General features: G+C 39.6%; 1 protein-coding gene across 2 annotated transcripts; it reads left to right on the plus strand.

Annotated features, from left to right (window-relative positions):
- On the plus strand, positions 1 to 27,911 carry scn2b (sodium channel, voltage-gated, type II, beta). 2 transcript variants are annotated; one of them, XR_005440598.1, is made up of 6 exons: positions 1 to 247; positions 15,520 to 15,680; positions 15,785 to 16,001; positions 16,991 to 17,183; positions 19,404 to 19,471; positions 19,945 to 27,911. XR_005440598.1 is itself a non-coding variant. In XM_038693755.1 (5 exons), the coding sequence occupies exons 1-5, from the start codon at positions 166 to 168 to the stop codon at positions 19,973 to 19,975; spliced, it is 684 nt and encodes a 227-aa protein (XP_038549683.1). In that variant the 5' UTR covers positions 1 to 165; the 3' UTR covers positions 19,976 to 27,911. The 2 variants fall into 2 exon arrangements, 1 of the variants encoding a protein (XP_038549683.1); XM_038693755.1 differs by lacking the exon at positions 19,404 to 19,471.
- Positions 27,912 to 27,980: the final 69 nt, after the last annotated feature.

Here is a 27,980-nt window from a genome sequence, read left to right on the forward strand (position 1 = left end):
TCATAAGGCTACAGTCACTGCCAGCCATGTCCTGCCTCTAAAACAACAAACACCGTTTTTAGCATTTTAACGCGTCCACCATAAGCAGACTTGCTGCTCATTTTTTACAACTTATTTTTTTTTTCTACAGATAAAAGCGTCTTTTTTTAATAAGAAGGAGGGAAGATGTCTTCCACCGAGCAGAAGAGGAGCCCTGGCGTTCAGCTGGTGAGCGCGGCGCTGCTTCTGCTGCTCCTCTCGCTCTCTGGTAAGAAACAAAAACAGCCAAACCGATCGATGCTTTTATACACTGATACACGGATCGACAGTTCGATAAGCTGATCGCTCCCGCACACTGCTCCGTCTTTGGGCCTTTCCCCCTCATACCTGACTATGTGACAGAGAGGGAGAGAGACAAAGGTGGGAGATAATGGGTGTAAGTGAGATCATGTCGGTTTATTCTTATTCCAGCATTTTCACAGTTTGACAGAGACCAGACTGTTGTGGCTTTTCCCGACCGCGATTAGCTGAGCTGATTTCTGATCCGTTGTGTTAGTTCTCTTAGTTCTGGAAGGACTAATGTCTCCCCATGTCTCTATTTAGAGTCTGTTGACAGCTAAGTGTAACAGAGCCTTTAAACAGGTTATGATGCATTATATAAAAATAAATTTTGGCAAAGTCAGCAGGCAGAATGATAGTGTACAGTAGCCTAGGTCTCTGTAACTCAGTGCTGTGAGTGATATAGAAAGGTGCTAACAATGTGCTGTTTATATTTATAGGTCTTGTATTCAGTAGCAGACATAAACCTACATGGCTTGGTCATCTTAATAATAAGGCTATGCATTTATATGACCACATGAAACAGGGAGCAGATGTGAACGTATCCAGCCCAGACTGGTTCATGATAATTCACAGATTAACTACCAGATCAAACCACACGTCCACACTGGTGTGACCCATATATGATCACATCATTACTCAAAGTGAGAATGATCAACTCACCAAATAGGCTAAAATATAAAGCTGGCACTCCCCAGCTGATTTTACAAACAAAAGCCAGTTTTGTGAGCTTGTATAATACTCACTTCCTATTGCTTACTGTATTGCAATATTAAATGCTACAGTGGGGGCACCTTTCTTAATTAAGGGCAAATGTAAGTGTGGCACAACTCAACAAAAACCAACAAGTGTCACCCTGCCCCTACTTCCTGAAGAAATAGCATTCTGTGTAGGAAACAGGATTTGAAGAAACCCTTGGGCTCCCATTCCTCTTCACTGGACCCTTTGCACCCAAGCCAAGGTGAGGTTTATCAACTGAGCAGGATTCAGGATGTGAGACTGGGTCATCATGCAAGGAGAAACCATTCCAGGGTTAGACCAATGGTATGTAATGGGAAAACGTAGCATTCATATTTTTTATTGCAGTTTGAGGGTTGGGAAATTACTTAGGGAAACTCATTTTTAAATGGTGTCAGCACCCGTTGCATTTTCACCAATGCCTACTGAAAATAGATACCCAAAGTTTACTGTTGCTGGGGAGCTCGTTGCATGGAGATGCTACTTAGCTACAGTTGTTTCTTCCGTTCTCTTTTCAACAGGATGTGACCTACACTAAAGCAAAAAATTAAAGATTACTGGATTACTGGGTTTTTTATTTATTTCTAAGCTGCGGACTTGTCCAAATTAAAGAGAAAAAAACTAAATATTGTTACATTCTAAATATCTGAACACATCATCCAACTTAATTTAATTTAGTATTTATGCATAGTTTAGAAATATTAGGTGTTTCAGAATGTAAGATGCTGGCTGGATGCTGTGTGCTGCCTTTCAGAACAGCACCAAATTTAGTCTAGGCTAACAATAAATTCAGTCAGTAGTATTCCTGTGGACACACCTCTGAAACTCCCGCTCTTTCCCATCAATATTCTTTCTGCCCATCAGTGTTTTAACTTTACTCTGCAACCCTGGAGTTACATTTCCTACAGAGATGCACTAGAGGGCAGCAGCACACTAAAAAGAAAAAGGAATGTACTGTAAAAGCACTGGTGTGCACAAATTACTATAGTTCAGTCAAAACCTTCATGTAACAACAATGTATTTTGTTTTCTTCTTTTTCTTATTCTTCTTCAAAAACAAAATTAAAAAATATTCCTAAATGACAACTGCTTCAATTAGTAAACTTGTGACTCTCAGCTGAGAGAGATTTCTGTATAGAGGTTCAGGAGCAATATATGGGGTGGTTTTGTTTGAAGGAGATCCTGGGTTCATATCACAGCTGTGCCTTTAAAAAAAAACTTTTAACAAAACATCAAAAACAGGAAATGAAAGGATTCCCCGTGCTGTCAGACAATGCTTTGCATTTAAGAGACCAACAATCTCCATTAAAATGTTAAAATGTTTGTGTATTGATGTATTTGAGTGTCCTGCACCATATGGCGCACAGCCCATTTCCACAAATTCAAACAGAGAATATTTCCAAGCATTGAATTTCCATAGAAATGCCTTATTATGTTGGATACAGTGTTCTCCGTCTTAGTAGTAGTCCTCATTTACTCATATCCCATCAGGCAACCAAAACAAATCAGGGTTCTTCAACTGCACCTTTTCAAACCATATGATCATGTCACTGTACATGGGTCAGAGGAATGCAAAATGTTCATCCTCAACATCACCAAGATCACAAAAAACACAAACGCTGCTCTTCAGATGTACCTTTAAATCTGCCTACCATAGTTGCCAGTGGTAAGGTACCAGCTCATAACTGAGCGCATAGGGACCTCTGCCCTCTCTTTAAAGTAAATGTTATATAAGGTTCTGTGTAGTAATCATATTTAATTTGAACATAGTTTCTGAGCTTCGGCTTATTCCTCCTTCCATTGTTCCTTATGGATCTTTAATGGTTTTTGGTTTGACTAGATATTTGCAAATTATTCCTGCGGGGAAAAAAGGTTATTAGCATGAGAAAATATTGCAGCGACATCTCTTGACTGACTGATAATTGTGTGCTCTATCCCAGTTAAATATCTTCCTGGTCAGCCTTTGTGGAAGTCCACTGAACTATTTCACATCTCTGCTTTATAAGACAAGACCCCCATCCCATGTACCCTTCAATTATGCCTGGTGCACATTAGAGGAATTTAAACTGATTTTCAAAACATCGGATAGCACAGACATAACGACAGATAAAGATCAGGATATTTAATATTTTAATTGTAACATCACACACACGATTCAGTCAGGACACAGGATCATCAAGATTATTTCTGTTCCCACTACAGGATTATTTGGTCAGATAATCTGTTCCAGTCTTGGATCAGGAATACCACTGCTGTTGTCAGGAGGGGCGAAATGGCCCCACAATTGGCCCAGTTATCCCCTAGTGTGGGGCCAACATTAGCCTTATATTTATGCACTCCAAGAAAGCATTTCATGGCTCAACTCTGGATAGCATTGCTGTCAGAAGCATCCTTAAAACCCCATACTCATGCAGCATAAAATACAAATGAGCCAACCATTGCATCTTAAGGTTTTGCTGCTCTTCTTCTTCATCTTCTTCTTCTTCTTCTTCTTTTTCCTGTCACTGTTACAGCTAATGTTCTACTGCCACCTGCTTTACCGGAGGGGAGCAGCATTTCAAATATGCCCAGTGGGGTTTTATAGAAAGGTATACAGGAGATTTACGGGAAAATATTTAAACGGGATGACACCATGATAGAACGGTAAATGGGAGGGTTGACAGATATTTTAATAGCAAGTATCAATTCACTACACCATCCAACCAACACAATGTCATCAGCATATAACAGAATACTAAAGTTCATATTTTATGTATTCAATGATTTTTGTTTTTGTACTTTATTGTCAGACTCAGAGTCCATTAGTAGAAATGTACAACACAAACAAGGTATAATACATTTAAATAAAAAGATAAAAATTGCCACTAGGTTCACTAGGTTCTTTTTTAGAAATGTCTGCATACAGTCATTATACAGGGTATATACAGGAATTCTGAAGTAAAATTCAATACCTTTTTAAGACTTTTTCAACATATTTTAAGACTGCTGCGCCACTTTAAGCTGTAACCGATTAAATCAGCCACACACCTTTTAAAAGGGACAATTTTGAGGATTATATATTTATAACATATTAATTGTCTAGATGTCATCCGGATGTAACAACACCTAAAAATTGAGGCATTCACCAACTTTTTCAGTTGCTTATAACAGCCTGTATGGGCCAACAGTTTTCTATGTGAAGGACTGGTCAGATTTCCTGCGAAAAGCAACTGTGTTACATAAGCTATGATGTTATGTACGCAAAATTACAGCAAATCATGTGAAACAGTGTAATGTTAGTTGGTTTAAACTACACTGATTCTTGAAATTTTGGCCTACGAATAAAACTGCTAATTCCATTGAAAATAAAAAACATTTTCTTGTTTAAAACAACCAGGGTTGATCATCTGAGGGTCTTCTGCACTGTTTATTTTCATATAGTTGTTTTAAAAATGATAAATTGTATGATTTTTTGACAGCCCAGTACCCACAAAATCCATTGTCCTCAAACAAGAGATTTCATTTCAATTTGATAAAAAGGAGGAAAAAATTATTTTATGTATATTATATCAGCCAGTTGAAAGAGTAATGTGAAAAAACTCTTTAAATCTAGAAGCAGTGAATTTTCAAAAATATTTACTCTTATTTTTTGATTGCTCAAAATGTGTCCCAAGTTTTTGTCAACAGCGTCAGATATTCATTAAAGAGCAATAAAATCAGGCAACTACATGGTCAAATATATTCCTGATGTTACTAATGTCACAACCATAATGTGTCAACACCGTCTCTTTTGTATAGAAAGTATTATTTGAAATTGTGACATAAATACATGCATTTTTTTGTAGAGGCCAGAGGTAGTGAGCAACAGAGAAAAAACAAAATGGCTCCCGGATACCACTCGTGCATGTCATGTTAATAAGTGTGTTTTTGTCACCACCGTCAGACGTCAACACCGTCAGGTTTTATGTCAGATGGCGGTAACATAGTTTGACATCTAAATCATCCTCAAAGGAGGCTTAAATACTATTTATGATCATAATAAATAGAAACATTGCTTGTAATGTTTCATTGACCTCTATTTCTAATATACATCATTTCCCTTTTGTTTCTTCAACACATATTGTAGTTGTACAGTATTTTCTTACTATATGTATCCCCAATGTCTAAAAATATAAATTCTACTTCTTAAGAAATCTCTCCTAATACACCAGACAAAACAGTTTGGGCTGACATATAATTTAACTCAGAAGAAAAGGACTTATTATTAGGCTACTACCACCGTCGGATGGATCTTTCTTTGTTTTAAATTTATATGGTTACAATCTGTTCCTACAATGCAGTTTATTTATTAAATTCATGGTCACTTTGAAATTAAAATGTATTTCTTTATTCCCAAATTGTTATTTTGTATACTTTAATGCTAATGATGAATGTTGCATGATGTATACGTTTTTAAAAGAGCACTTGTGAAATAGTACAATAAATGAACAAAAGTTAATATTCAACATTTAATAGCATATATATGTATCTATAGTGTAGACATGATGATTTTAAAGCTCTAAATCATTATAAGACTAAATAAGTAAGATTAACTGGACTTTTATTGTGTCTGACAGTGTTGACAAAAACTAGTAGTAAAGACAGGCAAAACAGATATTTTATGAAAAATTTACAAAATTTGGAGGTTGCACCAAAATGTTTGGGCGGTCATGACTACAACACTAGTAACAGGCGTTGACACAGCTGGAATTATACAAGGACAAGAAGAATGTCGTGATGATGAAACGTGTTCTGTAGCGCTGTTTGTCCGTCGTCGCTATTGTAGAAACATGACAACAAAATACGGCGACCTGCATAGAAGGGGGTGCCCGTGGTTATGTAGATAAAAATGGATCATTCTAAGGTAATAAAAACAGCGGCTCATTATGTTATGTTACAGTTATGGATATTATATTGCATTTCTGTCAAAAGATCCTCAAAAATATTACACACTGAACCTTTAAACTTGACCCACAATGGAGTAGTAAAGAGAGGAGTGCAGTATGCTCTAAACTTTGAACATATGCAGAATTGTTTTGCCAACATGTTAGCTTGAGCATACAATATACAGCACTGCCCATACATGTCGTCATCATCATGAGACATTTGACCTCTAATGAAGTGCCCCCCGATATTTTGTTTTATCGCAAACATATTGCACTTTCCCTGACAGATAAAAATCTTGAATGTTGAGGTCCTTGTACCCTTTTGTTCTACATGACAACACTCTTTTTAGCATTGTATTGCACACTATGTTTGACCCCTTAATCATAGCATGTATTCAGCAGCTATTGAAACTTAGCACTGCTAGGAGAAAGAATGGCCAGATTGTCAACGTACATAAGATGATTTGATACTGTAGTTTGTTACCAATCACACCGCCAGTTTTGCAGCTTCTTAACTGGTCAAATAAAACATCTATGTACACGTTAAAGAGGGATGGTGAAAGTAGTCCGCCCGTTGTAGGCCTACTCCATTACCACCGCCAAAGGGAGCAGAGACTCTATTGCCCCATTTGACCTGAATATTCGGTTCTATAAGTCTTATTGTGAAAGAAATGTCGGCAGGGCGGCGTGTTTGTTCAGGTAACATGCTTTCACTGCCGGTGAGCTAGCAACTGCCCGTGCGAGTCCTCATGAGCATGAGGAATGCAGAGTTACAGTAGACTGCTGCATTGCCCAGTTTCCACAGTAAGAGCAGCTCGTTTCTTGCCTGTCCAGCCGTCTAAGCAGGCCATTATGGCAGCGCGGATTGGGCGGTCAGGCTAGCGAGGTGGATGCTCGGGCCTCACCCACTGTCTCTCTCAGTTCTGGCTGGGAGAGCGGAGTGGGCCGCGAGGGGCGAGCCTTTAGCTCAGCCATTAGCTTAGCCGTTAGCACCGCTGCATTCTGTTCAACACAGCTAGTTCAATGGGATGGGGTTGTTGGTGGGGAATTAGCACTTTTAAAGCACCCGACATACTCTTAACAATGCTTAGGCGATGCAAACAGCATGGTTCACTTACCTTCTTATTTTGCGTGTACCTGGACTAGGGGGCAGATCAGTGCCGGATCATCCCTCGCCAACACCGGATTATCTTCCTTGACAACCTCCGAATTAGCACATCGTAAACAAACCAAACATAGCGACACTCGAGCAGGTTCTGATTTTTTTTTTATTTATTTATTTTTTTAAACCTGTCCTGCCCAGCAGCCTGGTATAGAGTATAATGACCTGGATACCATATTATGCCAGACAGATTTTACTTTAACAAGAGAGTATTAAAATACTCCTTTGTCTGTTTTATTATTTATTTAATTATGTATTGATTTGTCACCGGGCCGGACAGGGGGGCAGACACGGGGATGGGGGGGCACAAACAGACAGCACAGAGAAAGGACAACACCTGTAAGAGAAGGGGGAAAGGGGGATGGAAGGTGGGGACAACAGGGAAAAGCTGTGGGAAACACCAATTGCAGAAAGCAACGAAACCTGCAATAGAACAGAGAGGGGGGCTTGCTCAGCTGCATGCCACCAACAACCCACCCACCCATCAAGGGCCGAGAACTCCAGGCACAAACCCAGAACAAACCGGAGCACAGCCCTGCCCCGCACCCACACTGCACATCCCGAAAACTAACTATATACCTCAGTATCCAGAGGGGTCCAACAACTGGCCGAGAAATGGGGAAGTACGGATCCGAGGCCAACGAAGCAAAACAGGGACGCAAACAGGTCCCTCCAAGCCAACGAGGAAATGCCTCCCCCGGACTCCAATGCACAAACTAAACGCCCAGCAGCCATTCAGAGACCCTGCCCAGGGAAAAAGCATAATGCATCAAGATGCATCGACAATCGCCCCACAATCCCACCGCAGCCCACCAAACCGCAATCGGATCAACCCGCGCAGAGACCCCCACCCCCAGAAGCCAGGGCACCCTGCGACCCCCCAAAGCGCAAAGGACCCCAGACCGCATGTCCCGGGGGAAGCTGTACCCCGCCCCAAGGAAGAACAGCAGAAAGCCGTGCCGGGAAGCTCCCTGCCGCCAGGGAGTGATAACGCGGGAGAACCAGGCCAACGGTCCCCCAGCCGAGCCAGAGGCATCCCTCCCTACAGTGCAGGCAGTGACAGCAGCCCCCGAGGCTGATCTCATTCCCGGACAGGGGCCCAGCCCCCCCCAGTCAAGCACCCCCAAGGAGGAGCAGGTTATGATTTTAATGAGACATAACGATCTCGGTAACTGCGGACTAGCTGCAGGGGGTTTATTGTAAAAATCCCACCATAAATCTCCTTTTTTAAAGTCTACTGCTGACCTTCTTCTTCTTTTGTGTTTAATGGTGGTTGGAAAACCCACTGCATACCGCCAACACGTGGGCTGGTGTGTGGAACAGTAGATTGCTGCTGACCTGCTAGTGAGATCGACATACTGCTACTACTACTGTTTCTGGGGACGTTCACAACCTACGCTCCAAAGGAACGCAGGATACGCGTGTCAGCCATCTTGCATATGCGAACACATAGTTAAAAGCAAGCATGTCCAGGGCTTTAGAATGTAATGTGTTTTACTAAACAGTTTAACATTCACAGAGCATCACCACAGTGTACACAAGAAGCACATGTTTTAAAACACTAGCTTCGTGAACACAAGGCTGCAGGGCGAGCCCTTAGCCTCATCCGAGGAGTTAGCTCTTTGAGGAGTTGCTCCCTTCTCCAGCCGCAGGTCGGCTGGCGGGGTGGGGTGGGGCTGGACTCGTCCCTGCAGGACATGGGTCCCCCTGCCTGGGTGCAAAGATGAATTTGTAGAAGTGGCGATTCCATCCGTGGAGGTGGTGAATTCAGTGAGCCGTATGTTGAAGAAAAAAGGATGCTGAGACAGTAGGGACACTGTTATTTATATGTCACGCACGTATAGGTAGCGACATCCTATTGGCCGGCTATGTGCACAATAAAAATGCGTGCGTGTGATTGGAGGAGGTAGTACCCGTAGAGTCCAGTAGAGGACGGAGCCTGTGTGAGATAGAACAGTGAAGGATGAAGGAGAGTGGAGGAGAGATGAGAGCAAAGAATGTAAAGTACCTTTCAACTCTTACTCAGTCCAGTCAAATTTACTAGTGATCATAAAAGAGAGAGTAGGCGTAAGAGTATACTTGTGCTGTTATTATGCCTACAGCACTGCAGTGAAATAAGGTTAGTATATTGGATATTCCATCCCTGTCTGTGCTAATGCTACTGTTTAACTAGTGTTTAAATAAGACTAATATTACAATAAAAGATGCTTACACAGTAGTGTTTATGTTTATTACTTTATATGGTTCTGAGACTGATTGCTATCCCTGTCTAGTCATGACATAATCAGAGAAAAGCTCCCCTAGCCCACAGGATTCTTGCAACTCCTACAGATGTCATATTTTTGGTGTGAGCTGTATTGAATGCTGATTTACCCCCACCCCTTTGGAACATGAGCATAGGTTGCTGCAGTGTGGCTTTCTCCAAAGCAGGAGGCATTAGAGCTAAGCCCAGCAGAACAGAATTCAACTAAATCACAACTAAAGAATACCGGACTGATAACAATTAAATGTAGTGTGCAACGTATCATTCACATGGTTTATTGGGCTTTTTGTTAAGTAGATCTGGTGTTAGGAGGCAAATGCACAAACAATTGTAACACTTGACCCAAAAGCTCCCCTGTGCTGGCTGAGCGATACTGACCCACTACCTGGAGCCACTCTGTTCTAACTTGCTGTCTAAAAATCAAAGTTATCAAATTAACAAATGGTAAATTGCAAGCAGCAGCAGAAGAAGTGGAAACTAGGTGAATAACAAAAAATGTCCCAAGGAAAACAGCTGGAAATTGAATCATGTGTTCACCAGCAACACATCTGGGATCAGATTTGATGTTATGGACTAACTCCTCGTGATGCCATCATCATTAAGCTAATATTACCCTGGGGCTATACAAAGAAAAGTGCTTCCAGTTGAAGTGCGTTGTAGGGGCTTTGTGGTGAACTCTGGCTGCAAAGAGCCCAGACCCATAAAAAGCATCCAGGTCCCAGAGATGGGGACTCGAGTTAGAGACTCGGAATCGAGTGCGACTTAAGTCGCACACACAGTGACTTCAGACTCAACTTGAGACTCGTCCTCAAAAGACTTAAGACTCGACTCGGACTCGAGGTGCAGGACTGGTGAACAATGTTTATTTTTAGGAAACGTCTGATGAGCTTGCCGTTGTTCCCCTCCCTCTGTTACCTATAACCTGCCTACGTAACACGTAACATCTGCTGCGCTCAGCAGCACGTGAGAGAGGACAACAAACACCGGCCGCGGTCGTAAACTTTGGCTTTAAAACGTCATACAACAAGGTCCAAACAAAGAAGCGCTGATAGGTTAGTAACCTGTAGTGAGTAAACATGTTTAGCTCAGCAATGGCCATCAAATGTTAGCTTGCTTCTTGCTTCAGCTACGACCTACAGGAGGTTTACTCCGACTGTCGTTCGTTATGAAAAGATGAATGAGCGTTTGTTTACTTGCCAAACTTGTGGTGGTCGATTAACGTAATTATTTAAGTCCCGCTGGCTGCCATCACCTTAATTATTGCCGTTGGCTAGAAAGAGGTTACAGGTTTATTGTTGATCATGTAACCTTAGTAGTTTAAGCTGTCATTGATTGCATTGCACATTATGGTTGTGCTCTGTAAGTTAAAAACAGGTTACGGCTTTATTGTTGACCATGTAACTTTACAGTTTTATTTAGTTAACTACACTGGGTTTGAGAGTCAGCAGGGTTTGTTGACTTACAGTAGTTTATAAGCTTATAGTAAGTCATTAATTGTAGATGTATTGTACATTAGGGTACATGGTTATGCTCTGTAGGTTAAAAACAGGCTACAGGTTTATTGTTTATGCAACGTCACAGTTTTATTTAGTTAACATTACACTGGGTTTAAGAGTCTGGGAAGTGTTTTGACTTACAGTATTTAATAAGACATTACATGGTTGTGCTCTGTAAGTGAAAATCAGGTTACAGTTACAGTGTTCCTTATAGCTATGCAGTTTTATTAGCAACCTGGATTGAACGCAGCAGGTGATACATTCATTATAACCACAAGAGACTTGAGACTTGACTTGGACTCCAGCTCAAAGACTTGAGACTTGACTTGGACTCTAGCTCAAAGACTTGTGAGCATGTCTGCCAGGCCCTCACTGAAGCTACAGAATGCAGCAGCCACTTGCTTTAGCTAAAGTCAAATTGATCCAACCTGGGAAACAACCTAAAGGACGCTATATATTGTGATGCTTAGCCATCTATAGAAAGTTGGTATATTCACAAAGGAACATGCCCATTTGATAACCCTGAAGTGTTAACACACTCAAGACCGGCATTTACTCCATCAAACCAGCACCAATTACACCCATAATCCTGTCAGAACCATCTTCAACACCAAAACAAGTAAGTGGTGCTACTACTACTAGGGATTATACATCTCAATCCTGGTAAATGATTGAAAAGAGAGCCCAAAGTAATTTTTTTTGGAACATCCTCTAAATACTTAGCTGCAGCCCTTTGTGCTCTCAAAGTAGCTTTAAATCACTTTTAGAAGAGACCATCCAAGGATGTGGTCTGTGGATTTGTCAAATTAGTCTTCAGTGGGTTCCTACTCTGAAAAGCTTTGTCCATGTCATCCCACAGATGACTAATTGGATTGAAATCTGCACATGGGTTTTAAAATGAGTTAAGTCTAGTCCAGCCTACTGTCATAAATCATATTTATTAAAGGTTTGATGGATGATCCCATGATTGTGTAGTTTTAGGAGACATCTTTCCTTTTGAAATGAAAAACATTTGTGCTTACTCCCTATGGAAAAAAAGGCACCTGATTTAAAAGGTTGTTTAGATATGTTGTGGTGCCTCTCAATCTAAATCTGTTATTTACATTTACATTTACTCATTTGGCAGCCGCTTTTATCCAAAGCAACTTACATTTGAGGAACAACATACAATCAGTAACAGAGCATCAAATACAGCACAAGATCTACAACTGACAATGCATATTAATAAAAGCAGCAATAAATACTAGTAAGCTTTATCCATACCATTTTGGAATCCATAGCATACGTTTTTTGCTTTTTAAATACAAATTGGAACAGCAGTTGTGATTTATATTCTTGTACAAACAAAAGCTGTAAATGTAAGAGATCTTCATAAAGATGTTACAAACAGCAGTATCATCTGTTGGTCTGCACTTGCCTTCTTTACCCATTGTCATTGAGGCATGCAGACACTGATCCCTCTCCACTGAATTAAAACTATAATTTTACCCACATAGACCTCTACTTTAAATAGGTTTATATGCATAGGTAAAAACTAATGGAATGACGGTCACATACTGTAGAGTTGGATAAAAGGTATGGGGAGGTCACTGGAAAGATGATGTAACAGGCCTACCTACGTTTTACCTTTTTTTCCCGGCATTGACCTTGTGAGAGTACGGAACAATGGGGGAGAAGTAAAAGGGTGTAAGAGAAGAAATGCATGGAGTGTTGGAAAGTGAAGCTGGGGAGAAACAGGAAAATTGTAATCTTGGGGAGTAGTAGAGGGGTCGGACAGAAGAGGTACCAGGAAAGAAAGCGTGAGAGGAGGCAAGAGAGGTGAACAAAGATGGGAGAGGAAAGAGGGAGGGGCAGAGAGAGGGGGGAGTGGCATGGGGCTGCTTCACTGCAGTATTTCATCTGTTAGCAAGTCTCTGTCTGCCTGTCTTTCTCACCATCCACAGGACTGCTGAGTCAGCAGGAGCCTGTATCAAACTCTTTCTTATGCTGTATAGCTTTGTGTGAGCTGTAGCAGCAACGACACATATGTGTATACAGTGCTTGTGTGTGTGTCAGTGACTGCTTGAATGTGTTGGTGTTAGCTGTGTGTATAGTTCAGTTTATGGGGATGACATTGACTTAGCACAGCTAGCATGCTTGGCTCACTGCTGTCAATGCACACCCTTTTGGGGATGTGCGTGTGTTTTAGGGAGAGAGAGAGCGAGCGAGAAGCAGGTGCTGCGCTGCATCACAAAGCACCACACTGTGTTCAACCGTGTGCATGGAAAATTTTGTGTGTTTGTGTGTGTGTGTACGTGTGTGTAAATTATACATATAGACTATGGTTGGAGATGTAGAAAGTGTGTGTGTGTGTGTGTGTGTGTGTGTGTGTGTGGTGCAGAGAGGCAGGCCTGTAGAGTGGTGCAGCAGCAGTGGGAAGGGAGCCAGAAACACCCGACTGCAGAGGAGAGAATGGTGCAGAGTCCCATCACACACACGCATACTGAGAGAGAGGCACAGATTCTGTCTGGGGAGTGTAAACCCATGCTGAGACATTATGTCAGAGGGGAAGGGAAACTTGAGTAAACTAAATGATACTTTAATTTCATTTCAAGTTACATTATGTGCAGTTATATCCTTTTGACTTTCATTTTAGAATATTAAACTCACTATACATCCTAAATTGGCATAGTGGAGCAGTCTAACCACCAATCTAACATTTTTCTCTCTTTCAGTGTACTAAACTTAAGAACATGCTATTCTGCCATCATTTTTCCTGATAACATAAAGGCATATATTACAGCTGGAAAAATGTTTTGTTTTTCATAAAACTGGGCTGTCTATGCAGTAGTATGACGCAAATATTTTGGTAATTGGTGCTACACGACCAGTGGAAACGGGAAAAGGGATGTGGTATTTCTCGAATGCACTGGGTCCTTGCATTCCAAGGCCACTCGGACTCCCAAATTTTCCCTACTCCTACAGCTGGTCAGAGCTACTAATGTTAAGCTAATCTTTGAAACCGCCGAATAACAACCTGGTGCAGTGTACTCTTACAAAACATGTTTTTTCACACTGTAACATTGCCATGCTAGTAACAGAACACTGTCGCTATTGCACTTACTCCATGCTCAGACATCCATTTTGACCCGCTGGCTTTGGTGTTTTTTTCCAGTTTCTTTTCAGGGTCCTGGAGTATGTCATAAACACTCTCCTGTACATACAGTATGAGACATCTGACCAAAGCTTTAGTGTAATGCACAGCAACTCCACTTTTGCTCCTCTCTCACTTCGACTGGCTAGGACTCACCCATATTTAAATCTGTTCTATGAGTTGAGGAATTCACATCAAATGACTGTAAGCCTGATAGACAGCACTCTCCAGAGGAAGTGAAGAAGAGGAGTCAGCAGTTACATGAAAACCCACATCTCCACTACGTACTGGGAAGCGAAAACTGCTGATGAATTGCACTTTTCAGTTGTTCAGTCTTCCATGAAAATTTTGTATTTTTTTTGCAGTATGATTTGGTTAAACATGGAGGCCTAAAATACCATAGCTTACCTTACATACAAATCAGCCATGTGGGGTTTACCGTACCTGATTTCTGAATATGTGACTAGTGACTATACTCAAAACTTTAGTATTTTGACATGAGATCTACACGGATTTACTGGTACCTTATAAATATTAATAGCAAAAATTAAATAAAATTGAATGAATTTCCTTTTCATTATTTAGATTTACCTTTCTTTTATGTTTAAAAAATAATAAAAAATTACATTGCTCTGTTGTGAAGTTTGCAGACGATACCACCATCACTGTACACATTTCTAACAACTATGAGACTTCATATCGGGAGCAAATTGATAATCTTGCAGAGTGGTGCAAAGAGAACAACCTACTGCTCAACGTCAGCAAAACAAAGGAGCTGAAACGACTGTATTTCTTGAGGAAGCTTAAGAAGGCCAAATTCCCTTGCCAAGTGCTTGTCAGCTTTTACAGAGGAGCAATAGAAAGCACGCTGACAGGAAACATCACAAACTGGCATGGAATGTGCACAACCCAGGACAGGAGGGCTCTGCAGCGGGTGATTAAAACTGCTCAATGATCATCGGTACCCCTCTCCTGAGCATCAGTGATATTGGTGAGGTGAGGTGCCTGCGCAGAGCCCAAAGGATACTAAAGGACAGTACACACCCCAGCCTCAGCCTGTTCACCCTGCTGCCTTCTGGGAAGAGCTATAGAAGTTTCTGCTGCCACACCACCAGACTGCAGAGCATCTTTTTCCCCCAAGCTGTCAGACTCTGATACTGTAATTCATCCTCAGCCCTGCTCCATTGAATATAGTTTATTTCTGTTTACCATTTTTATAATTGCTTCTATATTGAGGTATTTTGTCTGCTAGCAGAAGGGAATTACGAACTCAATTTCACTCGATAACCTGTTGTATTGTGAAAAAATAAATCAACTTCCTACCTACCTACTTATCCGTTCGTGATATCCATAATTTTAGTTGATTTAAAACAATAATTCTGTCCACATGTGTTCAAAATCCAGGCAAATATAAATTGGGTCAATTCTGTTTCAATCCTTAAGGCTCAGATATTTTACTGTTGTTGATTCTAGTATTGGTAACACCGGTGTTGTTTTTATTTGCAGGTTGTTCAAGCATGGATGTACTCGTGCCCAGTAACATTAATGCGCTGAATGGAACAACTATCAAAATCCCCTGCACATTTACTTCCTGCTATAAGATGGATCCTGTTAAGTTTGCCATGAACTGGACCTACCAAGAATCAGTTAATGACACAGAAGAGATGGTAAAATGCGAAACTTCATGCTTAACAACTAGGGTGCACTTGCGTATTAAAACTCTAAGCCCGTTATGAACACTCTCTCTCTCTCTCTCTGTCTCTCCTCATAGATTATGACATTCTATAGGAAAAAAGGAATGCTGCCTCTGCGTTCCGACCGGTTTGGGGAGAGGGTCACTTTTGCTGGGAACCTGGATAAGAACGACCTATCAATCACCCTATCAGATGTTCAACTGGAGGATGAGGGAATTTACAACTGCTTTGTCAGAAACCCCCCAGACCGCATCCAGGGACATGGTGTCATACAGCTCAATGTTGTTACAGAACGTGAGACACTAATCCTACCTTCTAAAGATACAAAATTGTAATTTATAAATCCTAACCATTGCCTTACAGATACACTCCCTGATTGTGTTATAGCTCACATGAGCACCCCAACTTCTGAATTTACAAGCGTTATTCAGTGCTAAACTGAAATCAGGAAGTGTATTTATAAGGGAGAGTGTTATTGTATAAACATTCTGTGTCAAGTCTTGGCTAGATTTTGCTATTCACTACAAATTGTATCTAAAAAAATGTCCATTTTCAACAAACCATATGTGTTATTTGAAACAAATCTTGACATTCAGTATCCAGTTCTCATTGGTCTACTCTTGCCTCAAATTGAGCAGCCATTTTTTTCTGTCAAAGGAGTGGCAGAATCAGCTAGATTGCAAGCTGGTAGAAGTTGTGGCTCATGAATAATTTTCACACTTATATACTAACCACAGCTAAAAACACTCTTTTGTAGGTTTGCACAGTTAGCTGTTTACACTGTTGTAGCTAATCACACAAGCAGATACAAGCTACAAATGGGCAAATTGTATTGCCATGTTATGACAAAAATATGCGTTTGAGTTCAGAATCTAGACGTATTAATGACTTCCTTTCTAAATGTGACGTACTGTCATTGGCTTGTATTTTGCAGTGCACTGAGCTCTCTCTGCCAGTGGACTTTAAGGCTAAATGCCACAGAATAATCATATATAACATACTGTGTGTGTGACGGTGTGTGTTTCCTGGAGCATGAAGACCTACTGGTGATGAGTCAGCTTTTTACTTATTAATGACCAACAAGAGGTTGAACTTAGTCCCTCTTTCGCACTCACGCACGCACATACAAAGACACACACAAGCACATATGACACAGGCTAACTCAGCAGCACTTTCTTTCTTTCCACTCTGTTTAATCAGCCCAGTAGAGCTTTTAGCCAGCATTGCACTCATCTCCATCCTTTGTCTACAAACTATTTAACCCCCTCCTCTCTTATCCTCAGTTCCCCCTCCGAGGGATTCAACCATCGCAGTTGCGATTGGGGCATCAGTGGGTGGAGCATTAGCTCTTCTGATCCTTTCCATGGTAGTTGTGAAATGTCTTCGTCGACACCGGAAACAGGAACTGATTTCAGAGGAGAAGATGGAGGAGGAGGGAAAACTGGAGGCTGAAGGGGTTGCAGAGGAGGGAACCAAGTAAGAAATCTCACCATAACATCCTTAATCCTGAAGATCAAAATGTAGCTAATGGTATGCTACTGTTCTTTTGGTGGTATATGCTGATTCTTAATGGTACACATATTAGTTTGCAGTGTTTGTTCTACTGGCATAAGCTAGGAATCTTACTAAGATATGCCACTGCTGTGTTAATGTTTGGCCTACTGGCATATGCCACTCAAATGACATGACACTGATGTGCCACTGACCGATATGTCTTACATGAAAGCTGGTGTAGATAACTTTGGAGAAACTAGCAAGTGACAGCTAGATTTTGAAAGTCCCTTCAGGCCTCCCTACAAAGCCACTCCGCCAAAACACATTTTCATTCACAGTGAGTGCACGGGAAGAGTGCACGCAGGTCGGAAGGTAGGTAGGACCAAACTAAATGATTGGCCATGCTTATTACAGTCCTGCAACAGCACAGATACCGGGTTTTCTAATTTTTGTGTCGAAGCATATGATTTACTGATTGATGTCGGGATCAAATCATAGCTACTAACATTACACATATTAATGTAACCTGTAACCTGCTGATACAAATAATGTTTACCAATTGTCTGGCTTTGTTTTTCAAACTATGGCAGAGTTCAGCAGGCTATGCTTACTATGCTAGCTGTACAGAGCTAATAGGGTCAAATTTACCCCTATGGAGAATGCAGTCATTTTCGTGCTGTTTATTTTGCGTGTTTAGATAAGCATTCATGTTGCTATTGGCAACGCCTTTTGTCTACTACAGGCATTAGACTTGCTCAGCGCAGTGAGTGAAGGGGAGTCTGATGGTGGGGACTGAGTGATGTGTCCTGGGTTGATTCTGCATCTGACGGGTTATCATCTGACAGCGATATACTTGCAGAGAGTAAACATGCATAAAAGCTGCATTCATGGCTTTGCCAATGTAGCAACGCTTTAAAGATATATGTTTTGGGTAGGCTACATGATCATCACAAACTAATGCTGCAGTAGCCTAGTCTTTCCCTGAGATACATGTGTGTTTTGCGGTCCCTTCAAGAGAGTGTGCGGGTATAGTTTTCCACCGCTGTGTATTTTCTAGTATATTTTATATTGTGATCATTATAGTCTACATTTTTCCCTTGGGTAAAAAACTACTACTTTGAATTTTGGAATTGTTTCCTTCGAATAAATACTTTTGTAATTCTCTGGATGGATATTATCATTATTACCGCCTATAAAAACACTGAAATAGTCATAGTCGTTTTTCTAAATTGTATGCTGCATTTAAATTCAAGCTGTGTTTAGAATATAACTAGGCTATAACATCTACAACAGTGGCGAGTGGTTGACATCGAAAGTGCACAACGTGTGGACATGCCCTTTACAGGTGCGGAGCGCAGGTGAATGACCTGCATGGTGGAGGCCTAATGCATCTTAGAAGAAAACATTCTATAAATGCCTGAAATGTGGGATGCTGTTTATGGGAAATGCACAGCCATGCTGCTGAGTGTTTGCCAAGGTTTGTTCAAGCAACGTAGCACAAATAATTGCAAAATCAATGCATTTTAATAACAGGTAAATTTTACCCGCTTTGGCGGCTACAACGAACCCTGGCAGTTCTAGTGTTAGGTACCACAAAGGTGTAACAGTGACAGCTGCCTATAAAACATGGTTATCTTCCTATAGCTATAAATGTTACACTGCACCTGCTGGTGGAGAGTGTCACCTATCAGTATGTCAGGAGTGGCATGTCATTTTTAGGTGGCATACAGCAGCGGGACACCAATAGTCAACTGTAGCAGGAAATGCCAGTGTAACGGGTCTCTGCCAATGGAAAGAGTGATGTGTTGTCAGTCATAAGTGGCATAACACTAGGAATCAACATATGCCACTGAATTAAGAGTTATATACTAGTAGCCACTTTTTGTGGTCCTTAATTAAACTTAAATACACGTTTACACCCACATTCCTCAATCCATAGAACCTTAATTCTGCAGCCCAGACTCATGGTGCTCAAGAATCATGGTGCTCAATTTCATATCTTTCTTCAGTATGGACTAGTCAATACTTATCTCAAAATCAAAATCACACAGCTCAGACATAACTGTCTGTGGCTGAAGCACTTTAACTTCTGTAACTCCTTCTCTCCTATAATTGGATTACAAACCACAAATCTTATCCCTCTTCTGACTGAAAGCTAACCTGTTGTCGTGTTATTGGCCATTTCTTCTCTTATATTTATAGACAACCATAGCTGGGTCATCTGATTGAACCAGCGGCCTGTGGAGCCCTCATCCCCAACACCTCCTTTGGTAAATACCTGCTCATGTCAACCAATCTGGACTGTTGTTGTCTACAAAGAACACCATGCCTGCTGTAGAGCTTAACTTGACTTGGACAGTACGGAGAAAAATATGAAATACAATTAAGAAAATTACTAGTAAGTACCAGCCAAAGTCAAACTAAACTAACAGGACAGGCATGTTACATGCAACATTAGAACAGTAATTACAATTACAATGAGGCTGTAGCAAACAGATCCAAAACCTGTACTTATAGACTAACTTGGAAATTCTCTCTCTGTCAAAAGAGGACTGTGGATGTGCAGTGTCCTCAAAAGTGGCAAAATACATGCAAGTGCATAAGTTTCTTTGTGTGTGTTGTGACCCAGATCTCTTCACCAGCTGGCTTTGTCTTTAAGGAGGGATATCTATTGGGGCATCTACCAAGCATATTACTAGTTCAGGTCAAATGTGTTTGTCATTATCTCTTTCTTTTCTTTCAGACATGTGCACCCCCTTCCTGAAGATCTATAGTTACCACTGCTTGAATAATCATCCACTGATACTTCCATCCCTTCTGCATGTGTGTGTGTGTCTGTGTATGCCAGTGCATACAAGTGTGCTTCTTAATGTGTGTGTGTGTGTGTGTACTGAATGTGTCTACGTGTGCCTGCGTATTTCTATATGTATGCGTGAGATGTGTTTTTTTTCCTTGAAATGAAAACAAGCCAGAGAACCCTTTTCTGTAGCTTAACCACTAAACATGCATTGCTTTATCTATAGCTACAATTCAATATCAGCAGCAGTAGAAGTTTATCTCCTGATTAGGAATGTCATTTTCATAGTAAACTTACAATGGGCTATACGGCTAGGGCTTGGTCTTTATACCACAATATAGTTTGAATATGGAACGGTAACAATATTGCTGCATCACATTATCATAAAATGCCTGAAGTTAAATCTATTATTAATGAACTATTAATGAAGTTAACAGTAGTTGTGGAGGCTTGATGGAAGTTAAAAGCTTATCAGACTGCAGACCAGACGTGTGTATAACTGTTGTGGGATGGTAAATCATGCGTTTGCTCCATTGTCTCCCAATAGTTGCAGTCCAACTTTGGGATTTTGTTTTGGGTGAAATGTTTTGGTTTAACATACTGTGAATCATGTTTTTTTCAACACTGCCTTAAAGCAATGTCTCTCAGCTGCCTGTATAGTCTTAACACAGATGCACATGTTTGCACACGTGTAATGTCCTTCCACAGCTGGCGTCTCTTATTATAAAGACAACTAATAGTCAGTGACTCAGCCAAATCATATCTGTATGTCTTAATGATGTCCATTTGTGTCTGAACCAGAGAAGTTTGTTCAATGTGCTTTTTTGCAGACAATTTAACTTGTCATAGTAGAAAAAGCACGGTGTCTCTGTTCTAATTTGGACATTTTCACTTAGTGGTGTACTCACTTTTGTAACCAGCGGTTTAGACATTAATGGCTGTGTGATGTGTTATTTTGAGGGGACGGCAAATTTACACTGTTATACAAGCTGTACACTCACTACTTTAAATTGTAGCAAACATCATCTGAATAACTATAGATTAAACTATTCAATGACTATAATATAGAGAGTAGTCAATTAGTGAACAAGGGAGGTATTTCAGAGAGAGACAGTGTGACCGTGAGTCAGCATGCACAATAACAGGACCCTCAAACTGACGCTAAAGCTAAACGGAATTCAGCCATCATTCATATTGTGCTTTTTCTACTGTGACATGTCTTCTGTGAGAAAAGCAGAGGAAGCAACACATTCTCCAATAACCACGTTATTTTGGGGTCCTGCCTCTGTTTTCTGTCTGTCTTTATTTAACATCCACTTTTTGTTATCATACAAAAGTTTTGTTGTTTTGTTTTGGGGTTGTTTTGGTGTAAAAGGGAAGGGGATGGCTTTTTATTGGTCATCAGTAACTATGTATAAATTAACAGCACTGGTTAACTTGCAGTGAGTTATAGTGATACTTTATGTGACTTTACAGTTAAATGAATTCCGTACTAATACAAACAACATAGCCAAATCTTTAAATTTCTACTGAATGTCATTACTGGTTATACCATGTGACAGAAACTTCTGCACCCTGGCCTTGTCTAGAGGAATAACACGTTAGTGTGCCTGAATAAAGTAGTAGTTGTAGTAGCAGGCACATATTTCAGTTACAATAGGTAGTTTATTTACAGGGTTAAAATTAGTCTTAGTATTAGATAATTCGATACTTACAATACAAAACTACAATATCCTTGACTGCAATACATTGTACAATTATTTCTTGTAATGCGTAGGAAAACTGATGGTGTTGAGCTTTCATCTCAGAATTCATCCCTACAATACAAAAAAAGCTAGCATTGGATGAGCAGTATGTGGTTAGAGATGTAGTAAAGTAAATTATTGTTTACTATATAGCATTTTTGTCAAAGTCAAAAACATATCAAAGACAGTTTAAAGTGAAAAACTCACATTGCACCCAGAATCACATCACATGTTTCATGTTGGTGCCAATCTTTATTAATATAGGAGGAATAGGGCTGGACGATTAATCGAAAAGTAATGGAAACCGAAATTCAGAACCTCTAACCGACGTTACTTTCCCCTTAAAAACATACTACTGCACGTGTAGTCACGTGACTCCGCCCCATCCAGTCTGTGGCATGGGAGCAACATGGATGAGAACTCAACTAAGCAACAGGAGCAGCTTGTACCAAAGAAAAACGCAGTGTCCGTTTGGACACATTTTGGCATCAGTAAAAACGAAACCGAACAAAATGAATTTAAATGTAAACACTGCAGAAAAACAGTTTCAGCGACCAAAGGTAATACAACCAATCAGTTTCAAAACTTTGGAGCACAATCACGTTACCAAATATAAACAGTGCCCGCCTCAAAAAAAGAGAGACCGACAAGCGCCCAGAAATTGTCTATAACAGGGTCAGTATCATTGTAGGGAGCCTTTTGGTGTCCTGTACATAAATAATTAATATGTCATGTTAATGGTTGCTGATAACATAAAAATTACTATGGAAGTGTTAGTTATATAGTTTTTATATTCATAAAAAAGTATTATTTTACTCTTTAGATACATTTTCTAGATTTCTTTTGTTTTTGTTTTGTATTAGGATGCATATTATTTTGCAATGGAAGTCATATATATACATGCTCAAAAGAATTAAGGGAACACTTAAATTACATCAGATCTCGATGAACAAAATAGTTAAAAGTTCAAAATTTTTACTGAATATTGTGTTAACTCATTGAGAACTAAATGACGTCACAACGATCAATGGACACAAAATCATACTGACGGCATTCAAAATCACATTGAAAATCTGAGTGAAGTAAAACAAAATCAAAATCACAGGGTGATCCTACTTGTGTGGCGTTCATCAAGACAACTCATAATTTGACTGAGTAGTGTGTATGGCCCACATGTCCCTTTTTGCACTCTCGACAACATCTTGGCATGCTCTTGATGAGACGGTGGATGTTGTCCTGGGGAATATCCTCTCAGACTTGGATCAGGATATCTGTGACCTCCTGGCGGCGTCCGATGCACCAACACATAACGTCTATTGAGATTGTCCTGCACCAGGAGGAACCCAGGGCCCACTGCACAAGCGAAAGGTCTGAGAATGGCTGAGTACCGCTGGCTAGCACTTGGAGATCTGTGTGACCCTCCAAGGATATCAGCATCTGTTTCCCCTAGACCATTACTGTACCACCGCCAGACAGGTCATGCTGGATGATGTTAAAGCGGCATGAAAGTTTACCACAGCTTCTCCAGAAATGTGCTGGACTGTGTGCACAGATCCCACTAGATGACATCGGACCCTCTTGCCACCCTCATAGAGTCTGTTTCTGACAGTGTGGTTGGAAACATGCACACCAGTAGCCTGCTGGGTTGATGCCCTTCTATGGCCCTTTCCAGCTCTCCTCATGTAACGGCCTGTCTCCTGTTATCTCCTCCTGCTCTCGAGACTGTGCTGGGAGACACAGCAAACCTTCTTGCAACAGCGCGTATGGATGTGTCATCCTGGAGGACTACCTGTGCAACCTAAATGGGCTGCAGGTACTGCCTCATGCTACCAGTAGTGACAGGGACACTAGCAAAACGCAAAACTAGAGAATAATCAGTCAGGAAGGATGAGAAAAAAGCAAATGTCTGTGGCCACCACCTGCAAAACCATTCCCTTTTGGAGATGGTCTTGCTGTTGCCTCTTCAGTGCACCTGTTGTCAATTTCATTTGCACCAAAACAAGTGACTTTGATTCACAGTAGTTTATGCTTCCTGACAGGACAGACTGACATCCCTGAAGTCTATTTGACTTGAAGGTATACTGTGATAATTAAGTGTTCCCTTACTTCTTTGAGCAGTGTATATAGTCAAATTATAACATTTTAAAATTTAGTATATATCATTTGTTAAATAAGAGATTACTCAACTTGAGTGCATTGATAATTTGGTAATAAAAACATATTTTTGTTTTATAAAACAGAAGAGTTTGTCCACATCCCTTAAATGGTTGTCCACCCTGTCATGTTGGGGAATCTGCCCCTTTATGAAAAGGCCGTCCACTTTAGTTTTTTTGTCTCTTCAGTGGCAGGAAATTGAATGACTAAGTTGAGATGTGACTTTCCAACTGACAAATTTACTTTGTATGAGTTTGCTTACTTGTTTTACCAAAGCTTAACATGTCTACCCATCGACATAAATTAGACTGGAAGTGATTGGAATAACGATTTTCAGAAATGTTAGTCTATCTAAAAAAATGTGTGGAAGCTCAGCTAATATATATTTCTACAACTTACTGAATGGGAAATTAAGACCAAAATGTGAGTATTGTGGGTGGATGAAAGGCACTCTATGGTGATATTGACCCAACACACGCATCTACAAATGTTGCACAATATGAAAAGGATTCAAGAAGATGGAAAGAAATAACTGACGCTATTTGTTACTACATTGCAAACGATATGGTTCCCTTAGTGGAGGACAGTATGTTTAAACACCTCGTTAAAACTCTAGACAAAAAATACACTGTTCCATCGCGACCATATTTTCCCCAAACTGCGCTGCCCAACATGTACAAAACATAAAAAGGTAGCTGTGGAACTGAAGTCTGCACTTCAGCCACATATGATCCCTATGGTCCCAAGTAGGATGGACCCATACTTGAGCCTTACTGCACAACAGATGCCTTGAAATGGCATACTGGCATTTTTTCCATTCTATCACACGTCAGAGATGATTACACAGGGCCTGAGAGATAGGCTTTCTGCGTGCAATCTCGCAATCTCGTGACTCGCTGCCATATTCAAATCATTTATTTTGTTTACAAAAATTGCAAGTTAGTTATTTTCTATTTGACGTCCACTACAGACAGATATTTGGAAGCCATTTTAAGCCATTTAAGATATAGTGCCATGTTCCAGTCACCACATGGAAGACCAACTAAACCGTTTTCTACAATTCCATTTGATTATTATCTTACATCGTCATTTTGATAGACTGCATCATAAATTCGCCTCAGCAATATTGTGAAAAAAGGTTTATAGGCATACTTTTTCACTTGTTTAAAAGTAAAAACAAACATTAAAAAAGGATATTACTTTGTGATTTAATAATTCATGCATAAAATGGTTAAAACTAAAATGTGACTTTTTCATAAGACGTCTTCATTTCAAGAAATGTGTGCTTTGATTTCAATTGTTGAAATATTCAATAAATAACCATAAATAGTTTATCTATGTGTGTTTCCTTCAATTATTTTAAAGATAAAGATAAAACGTGCACTATTTCATTAGAAAAAAATATCCCACCTATAATAGTTGACCATATTTACAGTACAGACCTTGCAAGTGAATTATGAGGGTAAAAAGAAAAAGTGTGATTTGTGATGTGAAGTTCATATCGTCTAACCCTAGGTAGGAATTAAAAAAGGTTGCCCAAACAGAAGACTGCACATAGACACAGTTACATAGTAACTCTTACCATGACTTACACCCAGATAAGAGGTGAGTCCCATTTACAGATAGTGGTACAGGAAATAATACCAATTACCAAATGATCCTTATAAAATATAAGTTTGGTTTGGTTAGTGTCTAACTGTTGTTATCCAGGTAGAATTAATTATTTTTTACTGAAGCATGCCTAGTGTACTATACCACCATGAATGCATGTGAAAAAAGTAGCCTACATATCAAAGAGAAAAATATTCTAATAAAGTAAGAAACTTAATTCTGTTCTGTTAAGTTTACCAGAAAACCACATCAATGTGAGTCATTCAAAGCATGTTTAAGCTTTCACTCTATATAGCAATCAGGTGGCACCATTTATCAAATATAATACCTGGATTTTATTTTGATTTAATTTTGATACATGCATATATAATTTACATGCATGTATAACATAGAATGTCTGAATGAGGTTGAACTTTGATGAGTTTCATCTGCTTCCAGTGAAATATCAAGAAACAATTACACTTTCAATACTTCATGTCATGAGAAAAAGCTTCCGTACAGATTCTTATATTTGTCTTTTTATTCTAGCTCCAACTGGAACCCTGTTTTATAGAGATTTGAAAAAAAAAACTTTGAGCCATTGCACCTTGATACAAACACTTTGTAGTGTGTATTTTAAAGCAGATTAATATATAAAAAAGTTTTAAAACTCACATTCTCTTTCCAAAGTAATGTATTTACCTCAGCAGTGGTGTATAAACTCTAGATATTGTTTTGCACATTAACACAATTATACCAGTTCTAAGAAAATCATAATGGAGAGCATACATACAACATATTAAGCTCTCTTTATTAAGATGGTATATTGGAATGTGTGGCTGTTGTAACAGAAACATGGCATGGTGATTGTATGGTTAAATAGGAAATGTATTGTTAGTGTATTTAATTCATCATTTGTTTGATTGGATCACCTTAAATGTAAAATATATATATGTATATCTTAACAAGATACATGATCACTATTTAAAGTCCATTTTACATGCATGTCAGCTTTGTTAATCTCTGAATGTCCTATGATGTTTTAGCTGTGATGTGATATCGGAGCAGTTGTGCCATAAAGAGGTGTCTCTATGATACCTGTAATGTCTCAACCTGGTTAGCTACATTATCCAGCAATTGGAGTGTGGTTAGTGCTTCCAAATCTGGTGGCTTGGCTAGTCCTGGTTTCTGACATTGTTGAAAAAAAAACAACAACTGTGTACAGGTCTGTGTTTATGTCTATTATTTAATTGGGGTCTTTTTATGGATTTTATTATTTCGGATTCTATCATTTATGTTGTGCAACATTATGGGTGATGTATTGTGTGATTTCCTATTAAAAACATATCTTTGCCATCACAATAATATTATGTTTACGTTTATGTGTCTTTAATACAATCATGCTGTGAAGAACAACAATAAAATGGTGATATGTCAATATATTAAAATAGTTGGCAAAATGCATAGAACTTGCATAGAGTTATTTGGTTGTGAGAGCTCTGATTCTGTCATGTTTCCTGGGACACTGCTGTACTGCTGTCTGTGTATGATCAGTGTTGGGCAGCAACTATTATTACTTTCTCCAGTAACTAGTAGTATAAGGGAATAATATTTCCAAAACAGTAAAAAAATATTACAGTTATTAATCCAAGTAAAGCTGCGTTACCTCGTTAGCAGAAGGTAATTTGTTTGTTTTTTTGACCTAGACTGCCGTCAGGGGCAGTTCAAGTCAGCTGCTATCTAAAAGGCTAAATGAAGACTGCAGAATAAGCAGCTAGTCAACAGGTGGATCATAGTCTATACTGTATAGAATCATCTGGTTTGGCTGCAATGTTTTCAGTTTGGCTGACTGTTGACTCCAATGAAGTTAATTAAATTGTATAATGTGCTGGCTAAACAGACAGGGAAAGTAATATAGTAATATAATGAGTAATGATGTAACTAATTACTTTTTACCCTTTAATAAGTAAAGTAATGTAATTACTTTTTGAAGGAGTAATAAGTAAAAAGTTACTTATTACATTTCCTGAGTAACTTACCCAACAATAGTATCAGTAATTAGTAATAGTGATCATGCATGTTTAAGTTGCTGGGTTTGTGTGGTCGACCCATAAGCTGATGACAGGTTAACATTTGGGGTAAATTTAGTGCAGTTTTTACCAGGAAGGTTTTGTTGGCAAATATGAATTCACATACATTACTGTATATTGTATATATTGTATTTTTCAATGATAAACAATTAAACAGACTACATCATTGTTTGTACATCACTGTTCCCCACTTCTGGCTATGAGTTGTTGCTGAATAGTTGGTCTTGTATCACTTTAAATGTTAGTGAACACCAAACTAATGCTTGCACTGTGCTGCTTCGTAAAAAGCAGCTGTCATTACATTATGTATTTTAAATAAAGATGATTTAGGAAATTGTCGCAGTTTTATGTATTTTCTTTTTTATCAGTCTATTATCTATTTCTTCTTAGCCTGTTCAAGAGT

This window comes from Micropterus salmoides, unplaced genomic scaffold (genome assembly GCF_014851395.1).
Source record: "Micropterus salmoides isolate LMB-PRFRI ecotype aquatic unplaced genomic scaffold, ASM1485139v1 Ms_hic_scaffold_3, whole genome shotgun sequence".
In the NCBI taxonomy this organism is placed as follows: domain Eukaryota; kingdom Metazoa; phylum Chordata; class Actinopteri; order Centrarchiformes; family Centrarchidae; genus Micropterus; species Micropterus salmoides.

What these genes read in the sequence shown, in the direction of transcription:
- scn2b (XM_038693755.1), top strand. Translation starts at nt 166, where the DNA reads ATGTCTTCCACCGAGCAGAAGAGGAGCCCTGGCGTTCAGCTGGTGAGC. An exon ending in GCTCAATGTTGTTACAGAAC is followed by an intron (nt 16,002 to 16,990) that starts GTGAGACACTAA and finishes TCTTATCCTCAG; the next exon opens with TTCCCCCTCCGAGGGATTCA. An exon ending in GTTGCAGAGGAGGGAACCAA is followed by an intron (nt 17,184 to 19,944) that starts GTAAGAAATCTC and finishes CTTTTCTTTCAG; the next exon opens with ACATGTGCACCCCCTTCCTG.